Raw genomic sequence first — 21,185 nt, 5'->3', positions numbered from 1 at the left:
GAGCATCAATAAGGTTGTTTAGTTCCTGTTATCATTAATCTTACAGCAGTGACCGATAAGAAAAAGGTGTTAAATAAACTCCTCTGTACAGAAAAGCGCACCATATACTAGAGCTAAGAGCCATGGGTAGTTCGAATAGATTTTTGGGCATTGTGATTTTTAAAAGCGATTCGATAGCAGGAAACTTTTTGTTTTTAAGTAAGTGGCAGGGATAGCTCAGTGATTGAGGCATTGACCTGCAGTCCAGAAGGTCTCAGGTTCAAGCCCAGCGCCACCAAGTTATAACCTTTCGACTGCTCAGATGTACAAAGGGATAAGTGCATCTGCCAAATGTCGTAAATGTAAGTTGATGTAAATAATTTTAAAAGTGTGAATTTATTCTAAATTGAACGCTGTCCCATCTACCACTGAACTGAATAAACGATCAATTAAATTGCATTAAATCGCACAGCAATATCCATAACACTGCACTCACCCTTTAAATCCGTCGAAGTGGTGCCTTACGAGTCTCTGTCTGAGCTGTTACCATGGAAACCATGGATGACTTATGTGTGCAAGTGCATTGATATAAACCATGCATCTGTCAGAGCCACCGCTATAGAAACTAAATCAAGCCTTCAGCATTGCTGTTGTGTGAATGTTTCTACTTCCTGGGTCAATCTAAAGAAAATGTATTAGAATTGTTAAAACTGTTCTCTTTCCATCTCTCTCCCCTCTTCTTTCTTCCTTTACACCTGGCTCTCTCTCTTATTCCCTGCATTCTCTTTTACCTCTTTCTCTCGTATACCTTTCCCGTTCCTGGGCCTCTCTTTCTTCTCTTTTCTCCATCTTTTACTTCATTGTGTGCTCCCCTTACTTCTTCATTTCTAATAACAATTAAAATAACAAGCTCATAACAAGGTTGGTGTTTTTTGATTGGAAATATGACATCACTAAAAAGAATAGCAGACGCAATTTGCTTGATGATAGAACTCCTTTGTTTCTCTTTCTCCTGTGCCTCTCTGTCTCTCTGTAGATGTTACGATGGTGTGTTTTGAGTTCGGAGCTCATCAGGGGCTGGTTCAGCTTTTTAGTGCAGCAACTTGTGCCAAGAGCCACAGCACAGATGCTGACTGATAAACCACCTCTGACGTGAAGCTAACCAGCTACAGAGCGAGAAATAAATAGATAAAGAAATAGAGAGAATGAGAGAGAGAGGAAGAGAACAGGAGGCATTTAAGGCTACAGGAGACAGAGACGCAGTAATTAGAGAGTGCAGATGGAACGATCCTGCACGTGTTATGTTAATGCAATGTTAATGTTAGACGGTGCAAATTTAGGACTCCTCTCTTTGACACACACACATGCACACACACACACACACACAAACACACACACACAAGTGACGAGAGAAACAGGAATGAGTTTTTGATAAGAGTAGGTAACAGGGGCTTTGTGTTGATTTTAGATCCAAGTGTGTGTGTGTGTGTGTGTGTGTGTGTGTGTGTGTGTGTGTGTGCAGTGTATTTTTAGAGCACTTCTGCCTTTTTTTTTATAAAAACCAATGTACCAAAAGTCAGACAGAGTTTTATTAAACCAGGAGACACCTCACACACAAGTGTGTGTTTGATTTGAGGATTGGTTATGTTTTTGGAACCGTCTCTTTAGTCTCAGAGAACAAGTTCCTGAAGTTAATATCTGTTCCTTCTAAAACATCTAGTTAATTATAGTTCATTTGCATGTACTGTATACCATCAGTATACAGTATTATTTAGGCTTAATTTAATAAAGGCTTAACTTATCAGAACGCCAGTGTTACCGCTTTGGCGTTTACATAATTATTAGTGAACTTTTTGGATTAGGTATTGAATCGAATTAGTCAAACCCAGTTCTCCAGAGGGGCAGTGACTAAAATTCCCCTGGCATCAGCAGTGTGAGCCATTCTATAATGTACAGTATCTCAGCATGGGAGGAAGGGTAGCTCAGTCAGCTAAAGCTCGGGGCTGTGGTTTTTTGGTACCTGGGGGTCAAGGTTCGGGCCGGCTGTCGGTGGGTCGCTACATTCCATACCACCAAGCCGCTGCATGCAGTGCCGGTCCCAAGCCCCGATAAAATGGGAGGGTTGCGTCAGGAAAGGCATCCTGTATGGATTGACGGTCTGCTGTTGCGACCCCTCGATGGGAGCAACTGAAAGACTAACAACAACAACATAGTATTTCAGTGTAGAATTATAAATAAATCTAAAAGATCAAGCCTGAGCACTCAGTATGTTTACATGCACAGTTAAGCCGAGTAATGGTTCCAGCTCGGCAAGGGCATTTAACAGGACTACTTTGTGGCTTGTTTTAGGTTGTTGATTTGGAGATCTGAGGATCTGGGTACAAGCCCTGCTGTCAGTGGGTTGCCACACCAGATACTACCCAGCCACTGCATACCCAAGTAAGGGTATCGGGCGTAAAACCTGTGACAAGTTGTTTGTGACCCCTCGACAGGAGCAGCCAAAAGAAAGCTGCGCTGCATGCCCCATGATACTAGGGGAATCTCTTCATATTGCCCTAAAATGTGTCTGACTCCATTGAAAGATTAGGTCACAGGCCAATCATAATGCAAACAGGCCAACCTTCCTTACTGACACCCGTATATGTTGTTAGCAGCTTCTTCCACTGCTACACATCTTGTTCAGCTTCCAGGAGCGTGAACTGTGGAGCATGTGCAGAGCACCCAAGCCGATTTCTGTGTCCGATTAAGTTAGACATGCAGGAATAGCTTGGCTACCCAGTGCATCATCTGGGTTTGCCAGTCTGACTTTGAAAAATTTGACAATTTTGTAAAATGTTTGCATTTATTTTAAAAGTCTAACACAATTAACCAAACACAATGTTGTGTAAGCGTACTGAGTGGCACGTTGCCCCCAATGGATCCTTGAGCAACCATTGCTGCTCCAGGTATCATGTCTGATCATGCACTCTGACCCCAGCTTCATAATGACCTTAGTTATGCAAGAAAAGGCTTTCATGTTACTGTGCAGTAATGTATATGAGATTAATACAGGCTTGTTGTTCTACAATAACTGCAGAAGAATACACTAATAAGCACGTTATTCAGGTACTAAGTAAGTGTGGAATAAATCAGGAACTCAGTTGAATTTCCAGGCCTCGGGACAGAAGGGTTACTTAGGCTTCGGCTCAGGAAACAAGAAAACACAAAAACAAAAAAAAGGACAAAACAACTAAACCAGGCCACTTGAGAAGAACTATTTTGTAACTATGAGGGTCATTTATGATAAAATGTTTATAATGGCATGCAGGATGCCAAAATGCATTATTACACCTGTTGGTTCTGTTTATTTCTTGTGCATTTACTGTATTATGTATTATGAATGTTTGCCATGATCTACACTGCCTGGCCAAAAAAAACACCCTTGTGGGGTCAAATTATTGGCCTGCATCAAGCAGAGATAACAACTATAGAGATTTCTGGGACTGGGACTAAACAGCTGTGTTAATAGGAAAGCCATGTATTAGTAAGAAAAAAGGCTTGTTTGACAAGATTGGACTGTGGAGCAATGAAAAAAGGTCATGTGGTCATGACAAAGGATGTCAGCTGACGGGACACATATATGGAGTTTTTTTTCCCTTATGGTAGGGGAATATTCCTGGACTGAAATTGTGAAAAAGTGGTTCTGAGGCATGAGAAATTCTTGACACCACATTATGCTGATGGTGGTTTTGGCCAGGTACATTTAGGCATTTACGTTTGAGAACTATTTGGCAGTTTTCGTTATCCAGCACGACGTGCATTTATATTTCATTATGTGTGAGGGTTAAGGGCCTTGCTCAAGGCCCCAATGGAGCAGACGTTGGTTTTGAACCTGGGACCTTCTAAACTGTAGTTCAATGCTTTAACCACTGAGCTGTCCCACTATCTACTGTAAGTAGTATTCCTGACACAGTATAACACCAGTAACAGATATCTTAAGCATCTTGATTGACATAGAACGTGATATGGTCAGCAACATGTGTCTACAACTCCAAATGATCTAAAACAAATGATGCTTGTTATAACGTACATACAGTATATAATGTCTTATGAGCGCATTGTGAATGCACTTATATGTTACTATGCCGTATGTCCTGCGTAGAAACTGTCTAAGTCTGGAGTGATGTTGCTATTTTGCCAGGAAGATCTTAAAGAGGATTACTCTTTGCATATTTTCCTCTAATCCCTGTGGAATCACTGGTTTTCTCCCACGTCCCAAAAACTTCCCGCATGATGGATTATCCTTATGATTCACAACTTATGAATGAGTGTGTGCATGATGATGGGCTGGGGTCACACTCAGGGTGTGTTCACACCTCATGTGCTTTAGATCCACTGGAAACAAAAAAATGAATAATAGGTCTTGAAAAACTATCAATGTTCAAATCAAATATGGATTCTGCTGATACTGTAGCATGGATTTGGTACTCACTGGTTAAGTTCAATAGTGAGTTCTGTAAAAGTGATGACGGCGTGATCTTGAACAGCATGATAATATTCAGTGAATATAAAGTCGCTTTGCGTTTGCTCCAACTGCAGGGCGTCGGTAACGCGGAGGACGTTCGGACACAGCGGCATCGCCGTGCACACCTGGTACGCCTGCCCCGCCCTCATCAAGTCCATCTGGGCCATGGCTATCAGCCAGCACCAGTTCTACCTGGACCGCAAGCAGAGCAAGGTCAGTGTGTGTGTCTGTATGAGTGCATCTTAATGTGGACCTGAAGGAGTTGGATCTAGCATTTGGATCTCGCTGAAGGAATGATTGTGTATTCCCGAGAATAGTAACACAATTTGGGATGTGTTTCAGTTTCTTCCACAAGCTGTTAGGAATGATTTCATTGATCTCTAGAGCTTTCTTTCTGTATATCATCGTGTGTAACCTGAATGGTGGTAATTTATTTCATAATTTCTCTAGCGCTTCACATGTGCACACTCGCGCGCGCACCCTTCCTGCACTCCTTGAAGCGAGCAGGAGGATTGAGTTACACTTTTAAAAGCTGGGAAATGTTCGTCTCTCGGAAAATCCTGTCACACACTGCACAGCTGCCTAGCACGTTCACTCAGTGTATCTCTGTGTCTCCCTTCTTTCATTTCTCTCTCTCTCTCTCTCTCGCAGTCGAAAATCCACGCAGCACGCAGTCTGAATGAAATAGCCATCGACCTCACGGAGACGGGCACGCTGAAGACCTCGAAACTCGCCAACATGGGCAGCAAGGGCAAGATCATCAGCGGCAGCAGTGGGAGTCTTCTGTCCTCAGGTTCGTGTGCACACACACACACACACACATATTATACTGTATAGCTCTATGTCTGACGGAATTTGTTATCCGCGCAGTTTAGGGTGTTTTTGAAAGTGTGGGTTAGAGCGAGAACAGCTCTCCACGCTGTTGGTTTTGGAAACGTGCCGCAGTTTCAATTATCACGGAGAAAGAGCGAGACCGATAGGAGAGGAAAGAAAGAGGGAGGAAGGGAAAGACGGTCATGAGCCTTTCGCTTACAGGCCGCACGAGGCCAGAGACTTGAGAGATGAGATCACTGACACAGAGGCTCACTCAGCCTGCACTGTGCTACAGTTCATTTTATGTCATTAACCCTTTCAGACCCACATCAAAGCCTTAATAGACTCTAGTTTTCTGTGCATGAACGATCTCCGTCAAACAATCCTTTATTGTATTTAACTGACGTCGGATTATCAGATCACGGTCACTAGCGTTTATTGGACACTAGTTATTCACCCAAGTTATTTCTGTTTTTCACTGTTTTTTTACTCTCTGACGTCCAATTAGTAGGGGTTGCTAAAGGATGACGACTCATGGTTCAGATCATATCACGGATTGCAACTCAGATTTTATTTTATTTTTTTATTTTTTTTCAGATCAGCAAAAGCAGAGACACAAATATAGTTGGGCATTCCATTAAAGAACTTAGAGGACACATTATTAGAACAACATTCTACATTAGAACAACAGTCAAGATGTCCTATGTATTTCACAAATCCCAGTTAGGAAGCTGGATCAGACCATAGGGTCAGCCAGGATACATCAGATAGGGTTAAGACATTTGCTCAAGGGCTCAACAGTGGCAGCTTAGTGGTGAACCCCCAACCATCTGATCAGAAACCCAAAGCCTTAACCTCATACCACATGGCCATTGTTATATACAGTCCACAAGGTGGGGTAGACCCTGGATGTGGTGTCAACTCATCACAGGGTTCAAGCACACATCGTCACATAACACGGGCAATTTGGAAACACCATTTGCATGTCCCTAGGACTGGAAGGAAACCGGAGTACCCAGAGGAAACCCAACAAGCTCGGGGAGAACACTCCATATACCATATAGTCGGGGAGAACACTCCATATACCATATAGTCCAGAGAACATTCTGAACCCCCAACCAAATGTTTCTTATACCAATAATAGATAGATCTGTGCGTGCGTGTGTGTGTGTGTGTGTGTGTGTGTGTGTGTGTGTGTGTGCGTAGAGAATATGTCCCATGTTACACGCACAGCTACTCGAATCGCGCTCCCCCCCTGGTGTGTGTGGTGTGTGGGAGTCCGGAGGCCCCGCTCCATGCTGTGTATTTACGGCCTGGGAGAAAGGGTTGATTTAGTGGGTGAGGGACAGCGGGATTCGGCTTTGTCCCTACTTTCCAAAACAATAGCCCTCTGTTGTAATGACAGACTGTGTGTTACGACTGTGCGGTGTTAAGTGTGTGAGGGGAAAGACCGAGGGCGATCTTTCTTATCCTGTACGTTCACAAACGAACCTTAAAATCCTTCTCTCTCTTTCTCTCTCTCTCTGTGACACTCATGAAAACTTTAGGGGTGTAACTGAAGTTTAGAATGGTCTATCTAATCTAGAGCCATCTCAGTACTTTGATGTCTGTTTTCCATGCAAATGCAGACATCTGGCAAAATAGCAAGTTCTGGTTTCAGGATTGTTTAAGTTCAAAACAGATAGAAAAGACTGTTACTTATTTATTAATTATTTTTCTGTATGAACGAGGGTCAAAAATGATGTACCTGGTGTCGAAAGTTCCTTCCTAATAACAATCATTACTAGTGATGAGACACGGATTCATCACTACGAGCCTGAGAGTAAATGTCAGGGTACGGAACGGAAACATCCTCAATCGCCGACCTAGAAAAAGTTCAAAATTCACTCATCAGCTGGAAAATTGGTGCCTACAGTTTTCTGGGATTCTCAAGGGCCAGTATTGGAACATTAACAGGTAAACGGCTCAATAATCAACAGAGCTAACGTTATGGTTTTGAGGTCTTAAAAGCTTCCTCCCTATAGTCATCTTCCTCCATCAGACTTTCTGAAAGCAGTCCTACCAGGACAAGGATACACTTCTGATGAAAAAGTGAAGACAGCGGTGCATTCACGGCTTGAACTTCAGCCTAAAACTATTTTTAATGACGGATTTGTTTTTGTCTAAAAGATCATTAAAAACACCAGAGTGCGGATCATTTTTTGATTCACATTCGTAGAACATTTTACGCGACATCAAAAGCTTTAGAAGCTTTAAAAACACACCGTTATTTAGCACGAGCCAGGTCCAACAAATAAAAGTAAAACAGCTTTATGGATTTAATACTTGTATTAAAGGTGCATTAAGGGAACAATTGCTGTTAAACTGACCTTATCAGAACGTTCCACTCATTTCCTTTTAAACTTTTGAGCTCTTAGAATAGAGACACACACACACACACACAGAAACAAAATGTCCTGGACAACAATGAGTAACGCTGCACTTTCGAAGCCCTTCATCTCTACCCGGAAACACGCTCATGCACACGCGCACTTTGTCCATTAATTGTTAGTCCAGGGTGCAACGAGACACACACACGCATATAAACACACACACAAACTCTCAGTGTAGTAAAAAGGTCAGACTTCTTGTGTGCCCTTTATAAATATTCCCAGTCTTACACCTCATTGTTTTCCTTTCCTTTACTAAAGGTTGTCTTTCAACACAAGCTAGAATGTCTGATTGATGTGTGTGTGTGTGTGTGTGTCCGTGTCTGTGTGTGCAGACTCGCAGGAGTCCGACAGCTCTCAGACGGCTAAGAAGGACATGCTAGCGGCTCTGCGTGCTCGCCAGGAGGCTCTGGAAGAAACGCTCAGGCAGAGGATAGAGGAGCTGAAGAACATCTGCATCAGAGAAGCGGTCCGACACACACACACACACACACACACACACACACAAATCTTTTTAGATCCGGTATCGCACTAATCTCTCTTAAAGAACATCTGATACAAAAAACATTTGTATGGGTTGTGATAATCAGAAGCAACAGGAACTAATGGTACCTGGAAGAACCCGCATGAAAGAGTGTGTGTGTGTGTTTTTTGCGTTTCAGGAGCTGACCGGTAAACTCCCCAAAGAGTATCCTCTCGACCCGGGAGAAGAGCCGCCTACAGTACGGCGCAAAATCGGCACGGCCTTCAAACTAGACGAGCAGAAGATCCTCCCTAAAGGAGAGGTGCGTTGAAATTTAACCTCTGACCTTTGACCTCAAGAGTAATGAATATTGACGTGGACTGGGGTGCGTGTTTCAAGTGTGCGTGTGAAACACTCAGTTCCTATAAGCGGGGTTGTCACTCTGAGTGTGTGTCTTGGATGAGGTTTAGAGCGTGATATAAAGGAATGTGTGTATTTTGGCAAACGCGGCTGTCTTTCATGTGGTTTTGAACTTGTACTTATGTGTGTCCTTGCGTTCTGGTGTGAAAGGAGGAAGAGCTGGAGCGCTTGGAGAGGGAGTTCGCGATCCAGTCTCAGATCACGGAGGCGGCGCGGCGTTTAGCCAGCGACCCTCACGTGAACAGTAAAAAGCTGAAGAAGCAGAGGAAGACGTCGTACCTGAACGCGCTGAAGAAGCTGCAGGATATCGAGAACGGCATCAACGAACACCGCATCCGCTCGGGAAAGAAACCCACGCAGCGAGCGTCGCTCATCATAGAAGGTGCGGAAAAACACACACACACGCGAACCCCTCTGGGGCGTGTACACCCTTAATGATAGCCACTCTGCCATAAATGTGTGTATGTACAGTACGCGTGTGTGTGTGAGAAAGATACACTAGGGTAAATATGGGTTTGATCCCCTCTGAGCTCTTTCCTTGCTTATAAAGCTTCATTAAGTGAATTATTAAGGTGCGTAAAATCTGCCATGCTGAGAGCAAGAGGAAGTGCAGTTACTGTAAAACAGCGTGTGTGTGTGTGTCAGAGAGACCTCCAGTTGGGGTGTGAAATTATTTAAATTCCTAGACACACCTAAATAAGACTGACATGGATAAAGACATGTACATTAAGCCGTTTATTCATCTTAAGCAGCCTGAGGAAAGTGTGTGTGAGAAGGAGTGTGTTGTGGTTTCAAGCAATGTGTGTTTCTCTCTCTCTTATGCAGAGGCGAATATCGGCTCAGAGGACAGCTCTTTGTCTGACGCTCTGGTGCTAGATGATGGTGAGTCTCTCACACACACGCGCACACACACACACACACACACACACACACACACACACACAATAGTGCCTGATAAACTCTACCTAGTAGCACATGCTGCATTCCGGTGTGCGTCTTGACCTCAGGATGCTGCTTGTACTCGGGCAGCTGTCACTGATGGGACGTTTCCATAGTAACAACAGTGTGCATATTAAATTTCACTTTATATCCATACAGTCACCTACATGTCTTACAGTCAGTCTATCGCTGTCATCCATCAGCATCTAACAGAGCTGTCGAAACCTGTTAAAACGCCATTTAATAAGTCACAGGATGCAGTAATGTAATGTAATTAAATATTAACGAGCCTATAAGAGCATGTAGTATTAGACAGGGTAAAAGTTAGCATTAGTACGCTGTGCGTTTTATTTATATAACCTCTAAAGCTAAAAGCTTTCCAAATGAAAGACTGTCCACTTAAAGTCAGGAAGACAAAGTAAGAGAAGAAAAAATCTGTGAGACAAGAACTAAACATCACCATGACTATCATCAGTGAAGCATGGTGGTGGTAGCATTACTGCGTTACTCTAGGAATCTCACTACATTATATGTGTCCCTGTTTGTTTTTCTTTTCTTCCTGCCCTCAGATGACCCCCAGGTAGCAGGAACGCCCACCTTTTCTCCGGTCTCCTCCCCTCATAAAGGCCTTCCTCCTCGACCTCCGTCGCACAGCCGGCCTCCTCCTCCGCAGTCTCTGGAAGGTCTTAGGCACCTGCACTACCAGCGCAGCGACTACGACAAATCTCCAATCAAACCCCGCATGTGGAGTGAGAGCTCCCTCGACGAGCCCTATGAGAGGGTGAAAAAACGCTCCTCCCACTCCAGGTATATGCTTTATGCTTTTATTGATAGAGTAGTAATATTGCATAGCATCGAGAATGCATTATAAACACATATTTATTGCTTGTTGTCATGGTAATATTGACACTAAATCTCAGAACCTGCAAGCATTCGGTCTAACTAATTCAGATTAACTATAAAATAAGGATGTAAAGAGAAATAAAAGTTGTGCTTAATTTTCAGGCATCCTCCGCTTTGTTCTTCTCACATGGTCAGTATGTACGGAAGAGAACTAGGGCGACCAGAGAAAAATATTTGAATTATGACCTTTTTTTGCTCAATATTTTCCTCAGTTTTTGTTTTTTTAGAATTCTGATTTTTAATTAAGAATTTTTTAATTAATCTTAAAAAGATTAAAGTCAGAATTCTTAAAAAAAAAACAAAGCTAGAATTTTGAAGTGAACATCATAATTGTGGTAAAAGCATCATAAACGCATAAATGATTCTGAGATGAACGCCAAAATTAATCTCAGAATTCATAGATTAGCATCAGAATTCTGCGGAAAAAATTAGAAATCAAATTTTTTTTTTATGTTGTCTCTAAACCTTTTCTGTATGTTTGTATGTATGCAGCAGTCACAGGCGGTTCCCCAGCACGGGCAGCTGTGAGACAGGAGGCAGTAACTCTTTGCAGAACAGCCCAGTGCGCACTCTGCCTCATTGGAACAGCCAATCCAGTATGCCGTCTACTCCTGACCTGAGGACCAGGAGTTATGTCCATTCAGCCAGGTATATATACACGCACACACACACACCATACACACACACACACACATGCACCAATATTTGCAAAGTGACACAGTTTTATGGTCATCTTCCTAATATTCGAACCTCTGTCTCTTAGCCTGTCTCAGCCTTTTCGTGGGCGGAGCTCCAGCCTGGAGTCTCAGGGGAAGTTACTGAGCCTAGAGGCGGGACCAGAGGCGGAGCTTAGCCCAGATCTTTTCCTGTCAGGGCCGCAGCGAGCAGGAAGCAGCGGCTCGGTAGTGCCAGATGATTGCTCATCATGTACCAGCCACTCGAGTTCCGAGCACTGCTGCCCGCCAGCAGGCGCCAACCCTAACTACCGCACCCTAGCCGAGGACTCACCTTCTAGAGCACGTCAACGTCAGCGTCAGCGCCATAAATCCGCCGGCAACCTGGGCAACTCCAGCTCAGGCAGCATGCCGAACCTGGCCGCACGGAACGGAGGGACACCAGGAACAGCCCACCAGGGCGTCTACCTGAACAGCCAAAGCCAGCCCTCATCACAGTACCGCATTAAGGAGTATCCACTGTACCCGGCAGGCAGCAGCCCCGGCGCTGTGGTGGTCCGCAGTCTGGAAAGCGACCAGGAAGGCCACTACAGCGTCAAAGCACAGTTTAAGACGTCCAATTCGTACACAGCCGGCGGCCTCTACAAGGAGGGATGGGGGTCGGCAGGGGAGGACGGTGAGGGCGGCAGTGCCAGCGGCAGTGCCAGGCTCACACCCTCCAGGTCTCAGATAGTGAGGACTCCGTCTGTAGGGAGGGAGGGAGGAGGGAACAGAGCGGCCGTGTCCGAGGAGCTACGGTGCTGGTACCAGCGGTCATCCGGATCGATTAAAGAGCACGCACGTCTTACGCACACCAGTTCGGGCACGGGGAGAGTTGGCACACTCGCTAAGGGCTCACCGGGTAAGACATCCTGTCGATTAGGTTTCGTCTTCATGTGGAATGACGTCTTTATGGGTGTAGCTTTATACTGCCCAAGACAGAAGGAGTGAGATTAAAGTCAGACTTCTGAGGGAAAAAAAGTAATGATTCCGAGATGAACGTCATAATTCTTAGAAAAAAGTTGATCTTAGAATTAAATTAGAATAAAATTGATCTTAGAATTCACAGATTAAATTCAGCCTTCTAAGAAAAAAGTGTGTGATTTCTGTGATTAATCTCAGAATTTAGAGATTAAAATCAGCCTTTTGAGAAAAAAAGTAATGATTCTGAGATGAACGTGAGATGATTCTCAGAAAAAAGTCACAATTTTAAAATAAATCTCAGAATTCAGGAATTAAAGTCATAAACTGTGCATTTGTTTTCAATAGACTTTGTATGATGTCTCTGTCAGTCTAATCCTTCTTTATTTATTCTTTTTATCACTAATATTTTGCTAGATTTAGCCTCCAAACACATGAAATAGCTTTTTTTATTCAAATACGTGCTTGGAAGTTATTATAGTTAAAAACTCTTTGACATATCACAAATAAGCTGTATATTCTGTTTTGATTATTCAGATTTCATTTAAAAAATGAAACAGGGCAAACAACTATATGTCAGAAATAAAATGCAGTTGTTCAGCCCTGAATTTAGCAACAAGGTTCATGTGGCCAAGAAGCGAAGGAATAGGTCTGTGTCACATGGCTGGAAGCAGTATACAGCAGAGATGTCGAGGTTGACAAAAGTGTTTATTAGTGTAACTTTAACTTAAGACATTCCTCTGTGTGAGGGAGTGAGATGCTGTCAGGGTGGTCTGTGCTCTGTGTGTGGGGGTGTGGATGTGTGTGTGTGTGTGTGTGTGTGTGTGTGTGTGTGTTAGGAGGGGTATAATGGATTGCCCTCTGGCTGACTGAAACACTCTGGGATCTGTTTTACGGAGGGTATCAGTGACAGGCTCGCGCTATATCCGTTATATACGTCATACTGTACATTATTCCAAAAATAAGGGTTCGTCATTGTGTTTCTGTAAATGTGTGAGTATATAATAACTGTGTGTATTTGTGTGTGTGTGTGTGCAGCCGCCTCTCCACACAGCCAGAGAAGTGGAACTCCATGTAGTGAGTTAGCAGCTACGCCACCCTGCAGCCCCCAGCACATCCTCAACTGGCAGAGCGGGTAAGACGGGAAAGTCAGGGTTTGGATCATATTGGATAAGGGTTGTTTTTATTTTTATTTGCTTGCTTGTTTACTTTACATCTGGATATTTTAATATTAACGTTTAGGATTCTATACTAGATAAGCTTTATTGATTACTGTACTGAATTTTCATCGTATCAGTTATAAGAGGTCGACAGCAGTTTATATTAACAGCCAGCTTTAGTGCAATTTGAAACACAGCCCGTGCAGTCGTAACCTCATTGTGAGTTCAGTGATGCACTTCTACCTGGTACAAGTGTTGTCATCAATCTGTTAGGATCATCATCTGGCGTGAGTCTATGAATCCAATAATGGATTTTTTTATTGCTGAACTGTAACTAGGCAGTCGGTGTGAAGCAGGAAGTGTACACTAATGTAAGAGTAGATCATGGTGTAGTACCTGTGGCTTCAGATGTAGTAACAGAGGACTTAGATTTAGTAGTAACATCTAATAGGGACTGGGTAATAGAGGCTATACGTATAGTAAAGGAGGCTTTAGGTGTGGTAATAGAGGCATTGGGTCTAGTTATAGAGGCATTGGGTTTAGTAATAGAGGCATTGGGTTTAGTAATAGAGGCATTGGGTTTAGTAATAGAAGCATTGGGTTTAGTAATTGAGGCATTGGGTGTAGTAGTAAAGGCTTTGGGTCTAGTAATAGAAGCTTTGGGTGTAGTAATGACAGCTTCAGGTGTAGTATCACAGACTTTAGGGGTACTAACAAAGATTTTGGGTGTAGTAACAGAAGCTTTGGGTTTAGTTATAGAGGCTTTGGGCTAAGTAATAGAGGCATTGGGTGTAGTAATAGAGGCTTTTGGTCAAGTAATAAAGGCATTGGGTTTAGTGATAGAGGCACTGGGTCTAGTAATAGAGGCACTGGGTCTAGTAATAGAGGCATTGGGTTCAGTAATAGAGGCATTGGGTTTAGTAATAGAGGCACTGGGTCTAGTAAGAGAGGCATTGGGTTCAGTAATGGAGGCATTGGGTTTAGTAATAGAGGCATTGGGTTTAGTAATAGAGGCATTGGGTGTAGTAGTAAAGGCTTTGGGTGTAGTAACAGAAGCTTTGGGTGTAGTAATGACAGCTTTAGGTGTAGTATCACAGACTTTAGGGGTACTAACAAAGATTTTGGATTTAGTAATAGAGGCTTTGGGTCTAGTAATAGAGGCTTTGGGTCTAGTAATAGAGGCTTTGGGTCTAGTTATAGAGGCTTTGGGTCTAGTAATAGAGGCTTTGGGTCTACAAATATCACCCAAGTGGTACGTGCCACCCAAGACATAATTTTTTTTCCCAGATATTCGGTCTCAACTGCATGGCCTTGTGTCATAACAATAAATAAAGTGTACATGTACATCTGTGTCTTAACCCTGCTAAGCTTAAACACTTCTCTTCTTTCACTCGCTATCTTCAGTCACTGTTCACACAGCTGCTAACCTCCCTCTCTCTCTCTCTCTCTCTCTCTCTCTCTGTATCTGTCTCTGATTGGATCCTCTCTAACCCACTTGTGCTTGGTTTGGCCTGGGTGTGTGTTCCTGTGTGTGTGTTTGGTGTTTTCTTCGGGGCCAGTGATACAGCTGAAAGCTCTCCTACTGAGGACCGCTCTCCCTCTCACCAAAGCACTGAACAGTAGAGAGGTACTCTTACCTTCTTCCCTCTCTCTCTCTCTGTCTCACTCTCTCACTCACTCTTTGCATGTTGACTTTTGCACTTTCGTGCTTTTTGTATATGGATTGAATGCTGATGAGATATTAACCACATGAACTCGCTCGTGTAAGAGGAATACTTCGTCTTTGAGCATGATTAACGCCGAACAGTTATCCCTGACCACTGCCCGCTGTTTCGAACCTCGTTTCTTGTTGTTTTGTGCCAAAGATGGTGGTCATGCGTTTTTAAAATTATTTGAAGGATGCCACATTGAAATTCATGAGCTCTATGTATGATGTAATGTTTTGGGGAGGGGTTTGAACAAAAATATCCATATTCATACTTGGGCCTAGTGGGATAAAAACATCTGGATGTAAACGGTTAGAAAATATAATGTATTTGTTTAATTAGATTATCTCCGTATAATAATGCTGATACTCAAGCTGCATGAAATGATGCCATGGAAATGCTTTTGCTCTATATGACTTTTATTCTTATAATGAATGCACGAGCATAATATGACAATGTATTTTTGTTTGCGTGCGTGTGTGTGTGTGTGCGTACGTACATTTTGTTTTTTTCACAGATCTTTCAGCGACAGCTGTTTCCTGAGCAGTCCCCTGTGCTCCGAGCTCGCCGACGTGCAGTGGTATGGACACGAGAAGGCCAAGCCGGGAACTCTTGTCTAAACCTGTCCCTCCATCCCTGTCCTGCTTCGTCCCTTTTTTTTTTCCTGGAACAGTGTTCTCTGGACGAATCTGTCCACAGGCTGGACCTTAACACGTAAATCAGACATACCTACGGCTGGAGCCAACACCTCTTCATCTTCTCTCTCTCTCTCTCTCTCTGAGTGCATATCCAACAATACAGTGGCTCTAGACTTTGGGCTCATGGAGGTCAGAAGGAAATGGACTAAACCAAACCTCTGAGTTGACTTTGCTGACCCTCCCCACTGCGTCTTGTATAAACTCTGAACTGTGACCCAGTTAGCTGCCAGCCAGTTGCTCCGTATGCACAAAACCTTTCATCCAATCCCATCGCTGGAGTGATACACCAGAGGTGTGGCCTCTCTGTCTCTCTCTCTCTCTTTTGGAGATGTGTGCGTTTCAGTGTGTGTGTGTGTCTCTGTGTGTGTCTATGCGCATCCTCGTGACCCCCATGTACTGTATGCGTACTCGAACACACTCATCAGCCCGTAGTTTTTGCATAGAAGATGAGAAGCACACACGCTCCTGCAGAACATCGCTGTCGGCCCTTTTCTGTTTCGTAACCTTCACGTGCGCCGTTCTGTTGGAGTATAAACGCGATGAATCACGAGCCCCGGTCCAGCAAATGAACCATAGATCCTGTTTTGTAACATTCATTGAAAGCATGTGCGTGAATAAGTGAGACCACAAGACCACAAAAAAAACACCCTTTTTTATATGAATCGTTCAAGAAGAACAGCATTATTGACATTTTTAATTAAAACAACTGACATTCAGGAAATTCAGACATTCGAAATATAGAGATACAATAAATATACACAAACAAAGGACAATTGTGACATTAATACATTTATGATTTTGGAGATGAGTGTACAAACTACGTACAAAGATTCAGGTAGTAAAGAAGCTTTTCTGAATTTCTGAAATCTCCACCTCTTTCGTATTTAAGTAGTATACTATGAGCAAAAAAATGATATAGAGGTTACAACCGGCCATTTTATATATAGGACATGATTAAAATTACTGTTCTGCTTACATGACTAAACACCAGAACCAGGGATATTAATATGAAACATTATTTAAGAACAAGTACCTATAGTTGAACTTTAATAGAAGTTAATAAAGTGGTTTGTGTTTTGTTCCATCTGATTTAGACTCCGATTTTGGATCCTGTATGTACTGTACAAGTCAGTTAGATTAAATGAAAGTTGGTAGTTTGTCATATAGTTTGATCTCAATTCATTATATGATATGTTGCAGGCAGGTCCAAAGTAATAACTGCATGAACAGGATTAAAAACAAAACTCTAGTCAGTTAAAATTAAGAAACGTTTTGGGAGGTAAACTTTTCAAGGTTAAATCAGGCCATTCGTACGTTGGCTTTAAACCCAAAGAAGCGCTAGACACATTTAGGGATTAAGTAACTGGCATTGTATTACACCAATACCATGATATGTGTTCACTGGAGATGGGGGGAACATCTATTCAGATATGCATCGACCAGGCTGATTTTTTAAAAATGATTTTTTTTATTAATAGCTGCTTGTATTTGAGGTGGTAAAATGTTTCCTCTATAATGACATCGGCAGGTGGAACATCATCCTGCGGGGTACAAGCAAATTGTTTAGAATTGTAACAAAATCAAAAAACAATTTTGAATTTTTGATCGATTCGAATCAGCACCTAGGTATCGTGATAATATCGTATCGCGTGGTCCCTGGTGATTTTTATCTATAGTGTTTTCATAACAACATGTAAGAAATTAGCATTAATGCATTAGTGGTGTGCAAAATCCTTTCCACTGACCCCAGTTAGTCTGTGGTAGTTCAGTTCTTACTGGTTTTACTGGCAGAACAATATATTAATCAAATACTAGCAGACAAATGGGGTGTGTGTTTGTCCAGGTGTTCGTTGGTTGTCACTGCAGGACCGCATCTACGGTTGAAAGTCGCAAGTTGACTTTTTTTTTTTTTTGCAAAGGGTGATGATTTTGAGGCTTGTGGTCGCCATTTATTTGTTTTTTATTCCCAATTTCTTTAAAAGCTCTATCAGCTGTTTCCTAAAAGCCATGTGGTGCCATAGTTGATCTGCTGTTTTAAGGGAATCGCGTCCCTGAGCGCTAGCTGGAGGTGAGCTGTGTGTTAGCGTGACCTTCTCAGACACTGAACGCTGGAAGTACTGTATGTGCCACTCAGTCTCTCGGGCAGCTCCACCAGCCTGCTAGCCACCATGGTGCTCTGAGCCTCTACTGTACCGCCCTGTACTGTACGCCGACGAATTACAAATCCTGTAATCCCCTCGCTCTGAGCTCACAAGTGATCCTCTACCTAACATCTTCAACATAGGGACCTTATTTTTAAAAAAGAATTTACTTACTGACGGAGTTTTTCTGTACTGCATGCAGACTGTTTGTACTCACCTAGGGATTGGATGAAACTATAAGAGCACAACGTAAAGGGGCACACATCATACGGAACAGCCACCGACCAACAAACTTCTCTCTTATTGATCTTACCTCTGTGCCATTTCAAGAGACAGCCTAAGCATTCCAGTATACGAGCAGAATACACACACACACACACCTGGACCTCGGTTCTGAAAGCAGACAAAAAAAAACCTCCACACTCACTTAGGCTCTTAGACAGGGAGGAAAAAACACAGGGTGTTTGTGTTTTTTTTCTAGGCAGCAAGATTTTTAACACGACGGTGCTCTTCTCTTCAATCTGTCTCACGTAACGGGAAAACACGGCAAGCCATACAGCAACAAACCACGTCTATATACACACGCCGCATGGTACAACATCACACACACTCGGAAATGGACACCCTGCAGCAAAGGACTTCAAGAGATATCTGAAAGCACATTGTTTTTTTAAGTATATGTATTTCCATTACTACAGTGTATGTGCATCGCGTGCCATCAGACTCTTCATAACGGAATCCAAACCTAACATCCTAAAATGTGAAATCAGTCTGTTTGTGTGTTACTTTTGGGGATTCGAATTCAATCTTTTTATCCTGAACAGTGTAAAGCCGAATCTCTTCCAGGCCTGGATGGTGGACTGCAAGTGCAAAATATGTTAATAGATTATATTAAAAAAATAGAAATAAAAAGCAAATCAAAGCACAACAAAATTAAAACCAGAACCAGCAAATCAGAAAAAAGCAAATCTGAATAAAACTAAACGAAAATCACAACAAATCTGAAATCAACAAAATTTAAAGCAATTAAAAACAGAACTAGAATTGCAACGAGTAAAAAGATAAAACAAACCTAAAATTGCAACAAGAAGTTTGAAATAAGCAAAACAAAAATTAAAAGAAAAAAAAAGAAAATTGCCGCAAATCAAAAACCTAACCTAAAATCGTATAGCAAATAAAAAGAAAAAGCAAATCAAAGCGCAACAAAATTAAAACCACAATCAGAAAAAAACTAATTTTAATAAAGCAAAATGAAAATCACAAAAAAATCTGAAATCAACTAAATTTCAATTGCAACAAGTAAAAAGATTAAACAAACTTAAAATCGCAACAACAAATTTAAAATCTGCAAAACAAAATGTGCAACAAATTTGAAATCAACAAAATTAAAATCGCAAAATCAAATAAGACAATTGAATATTATAACAATTTTTTTAAGTGTACAAACTTAAAATCACAACAACAAATTTAAAACCAGCAAAACAAAAATTGCAACTAAGAAAAGAGATTGCAGCAAATCTGAAATCAACAAACCTAAAATCATATAACTAATAAAGAAATAAAAACATTAAACAAACCTAAAATCGCAACAACAAATGTAAAATCTGCAAAATAAAACTCTTAGAACAAATAAGACAATTGAATGTTATAATAAATTTAAAAAATGTACAAAACAAATTCGCAAAAACAAATTTGGAAGCACAACAAAACTAAAAATGCAACAGCAAATCAGAAAGAAAGAAAAAAATCACAAGTCAGAAAAAAATGAAAACAAGAAAATATAAAACTTAAACAAAACTGAAATGAAAGCAGAAAACGCAACATAATCAGGAAACACCTCAGAATAACAGCAACAGTAAAATTAAATGAACCTAAAAAAAAACCTGATGGTGTTTATTGATCATCACATGCTTGTTTCTGATTGGACACAAACTGCAACTATTACATAGAAAACCTACACGTTAGACCTGAGGAGTTCTGAAAAAGCTTCCTTCCTTCCTTCAGATGGATTTTCTGCACTTCCATAATTATATTCCTGCTGTGCGGCGGCGACGCTGTACAGCACTTTGCAGCTGTTTTCCACTCTGACTGGGCCTTGGATACGCCGTAGCCAATCAGCAACGAGCACGTCATGTTGCCTAAGGAGCTTCTTTCTGTTCTTGAGGATCATGTTAAGGTGTTTCCTGATTCGCTGTTGCTTTTTTTTTCATATTCTGTTGGTGTTTTCTGTTTTCTAATTGGGTTGTTAATGTGTTTTGCACTTTCAGCTCACCGTAGGCTTGAGTACAAACTCTCTAGTGGTAAAATAGACCTGTAGAAACAGAGATAAAGACGTCCTTAAACCTTTCACGTGAAGATGCCGTCTCATTCCCGCAGTTTTGTGATTCGTATCTCTCCACTGAGAAATGAGAAAACGTGTATTCTCTCCTCACACCCTAGTTCCTACCTGTATTAAATAACAAGCCTAAACCTTTTATAACAAAAGAGTAAACTAACACATTTATCAACATATATGGAAAAGACTATGGGAACCTGTTTGGGTTATTTTACAAGAAGAAAAAGATGAAAAAAAATGAAATGTTCAAATGTTTTAATTTTTTTTTTAATCAAACAGTATTTGTTTTATTTCCTTTTTTTTCTCGCTATGTCAGGACAAAGTAACCCTTTCAGGTGCTACAGGATGACCAGTTACTGCGTTGTTTCCTAGCTGTAGACTTTTCCTAACTGTTGTCAATAGTTTTAATACGAGTTGTGCAAAATGAAGGATGTTAGTTACTAAACTGTGTCGCTCACTCCCTCATTCCTGACAATAGAGCATGTTTTCATCACTTTATGGGGTTCAAAATCGGAAAATAACCGCACACGTTATAACAAACGGTGTTGTAGGGGGAAAAAATTAATTAAAAAAAAAAACAACAGTGTGGAGTCGTTGTGAGAGAATAACAATGAGTTCCACAGTTAATTTATTCTTTTTCTATTCAGAATTTGTATAGTAACTTTACATTTTTCAAAAACCGTGTTGTTGGCAACTGAATCTGAATTTTCCAGATGAGAAATGTGGTGGTTCTTGAGATTATGAAAATAAATTATTGCTGAATGTTCTTTAAACCTTAGCGTGACTTTTCTTACATTTGTTTTTCATTCAGATCCAAACATTTTTTCCGAAAGGCATTAATATGGTGCAAGTGTAGAATATTATGAATTCTGAACGTGTAAAAGTCATTATTATTCGTTGGAGAACAGCGAGTGGGAGATGACAGCGACAGCTCGCGCTCTTCAGCCTCTTCGGTATGTTCCCCAAGGTCGTCCCGAAATGAATTTCTGCATGAATATTAATTAAGGAAATTCTACATATGAATACGGCTGGTGTCTGGATGTGCTGTTTGGTTTGAAGGG

The 21,185-nt window shown here is 41.6% G+C and overlaps 1 protein-coding gene across 11 annotated transcripts in view; it reads left to right on the top strand.

The window, feature by feature from the left end:
- frmd4a (FERM domain containing 4A) overlaps nt 1-20,891 on the top strand; it is a 102,224-nt gene extending 81,333 nt beyond the window's left edge. For 6 of the 11 annotated variants that reach the window (XM_053500231.1, XM_053500227.1, XM_053500225.1 and 3 more), the window contains 11 exons: nt 4,555-4,696; nt 5,135-5,276; nt 8,061-8,194; nt 8,388-8,510; nt 8,759-8,990; nt 9,434-9,490; nt 10,117-10,354; nt 10,943-11,098; nt 11,214-12,025; nt 13,123-13,219; nt 15,468-20,891. In XM_053500231.1, the coding sequence (XP_053356206.1) occupies nt 4,555-4,696; nt 5,135-5,276; nt 8,061-8,194; nt 8,388-8,510; nt 8,759-8,990; nt 9,434-9,490; nt 10,117-10,354; nt 10,943-11,098; nt 11,214-12,025; nt 13,123-13,219; nt 15,468-15,570 (2,236 nt within the window). In that variant the 3' untranslated portion in view covers nt 15,571-20,891. Of the gene's footprint in view, nt 1-4,554; nt 4,697-5,134; nt 5,277-8,060; nt 8,195-8,387; nt 8,511-8,758; nt 8,991-9,433; nt 9,491-10,116; nt 10,355-10,942; nt 11,099-11,213; nt 12,026-13,122; nt 13,220-14,803; nt 14,872-15,467 lie in introns of all 11 variants that reach the window. The other 5 variants (XM_053500228.1, XM_053500226.1, XM_053500235.1 and 2 more) reach the window with 3 other exon arrangements.
- The last annotated feature ends 294 nt before the right edge of the window (nt 20,892-21,185 follow it).

The sequence above is a fragment of the Clarias gariepinus genome, chromosome 7 (assembly GCF_024256425.1).
Source record: "Clarias gariepinus isolate MV-2021 ecotype Netherlands chromosome 7, CGAR_prim_01v2, whole genome shotgun sequence".
Lineage (NCBI taxonomy): Eukaryota > Metazoa > Chordata > Actinopteri > Siluriformes > Clariidae > Clarias > Clarias gariepinus.
This window is presented reverse-complemented; position numbering and strand designations above follow the sequence as displayed.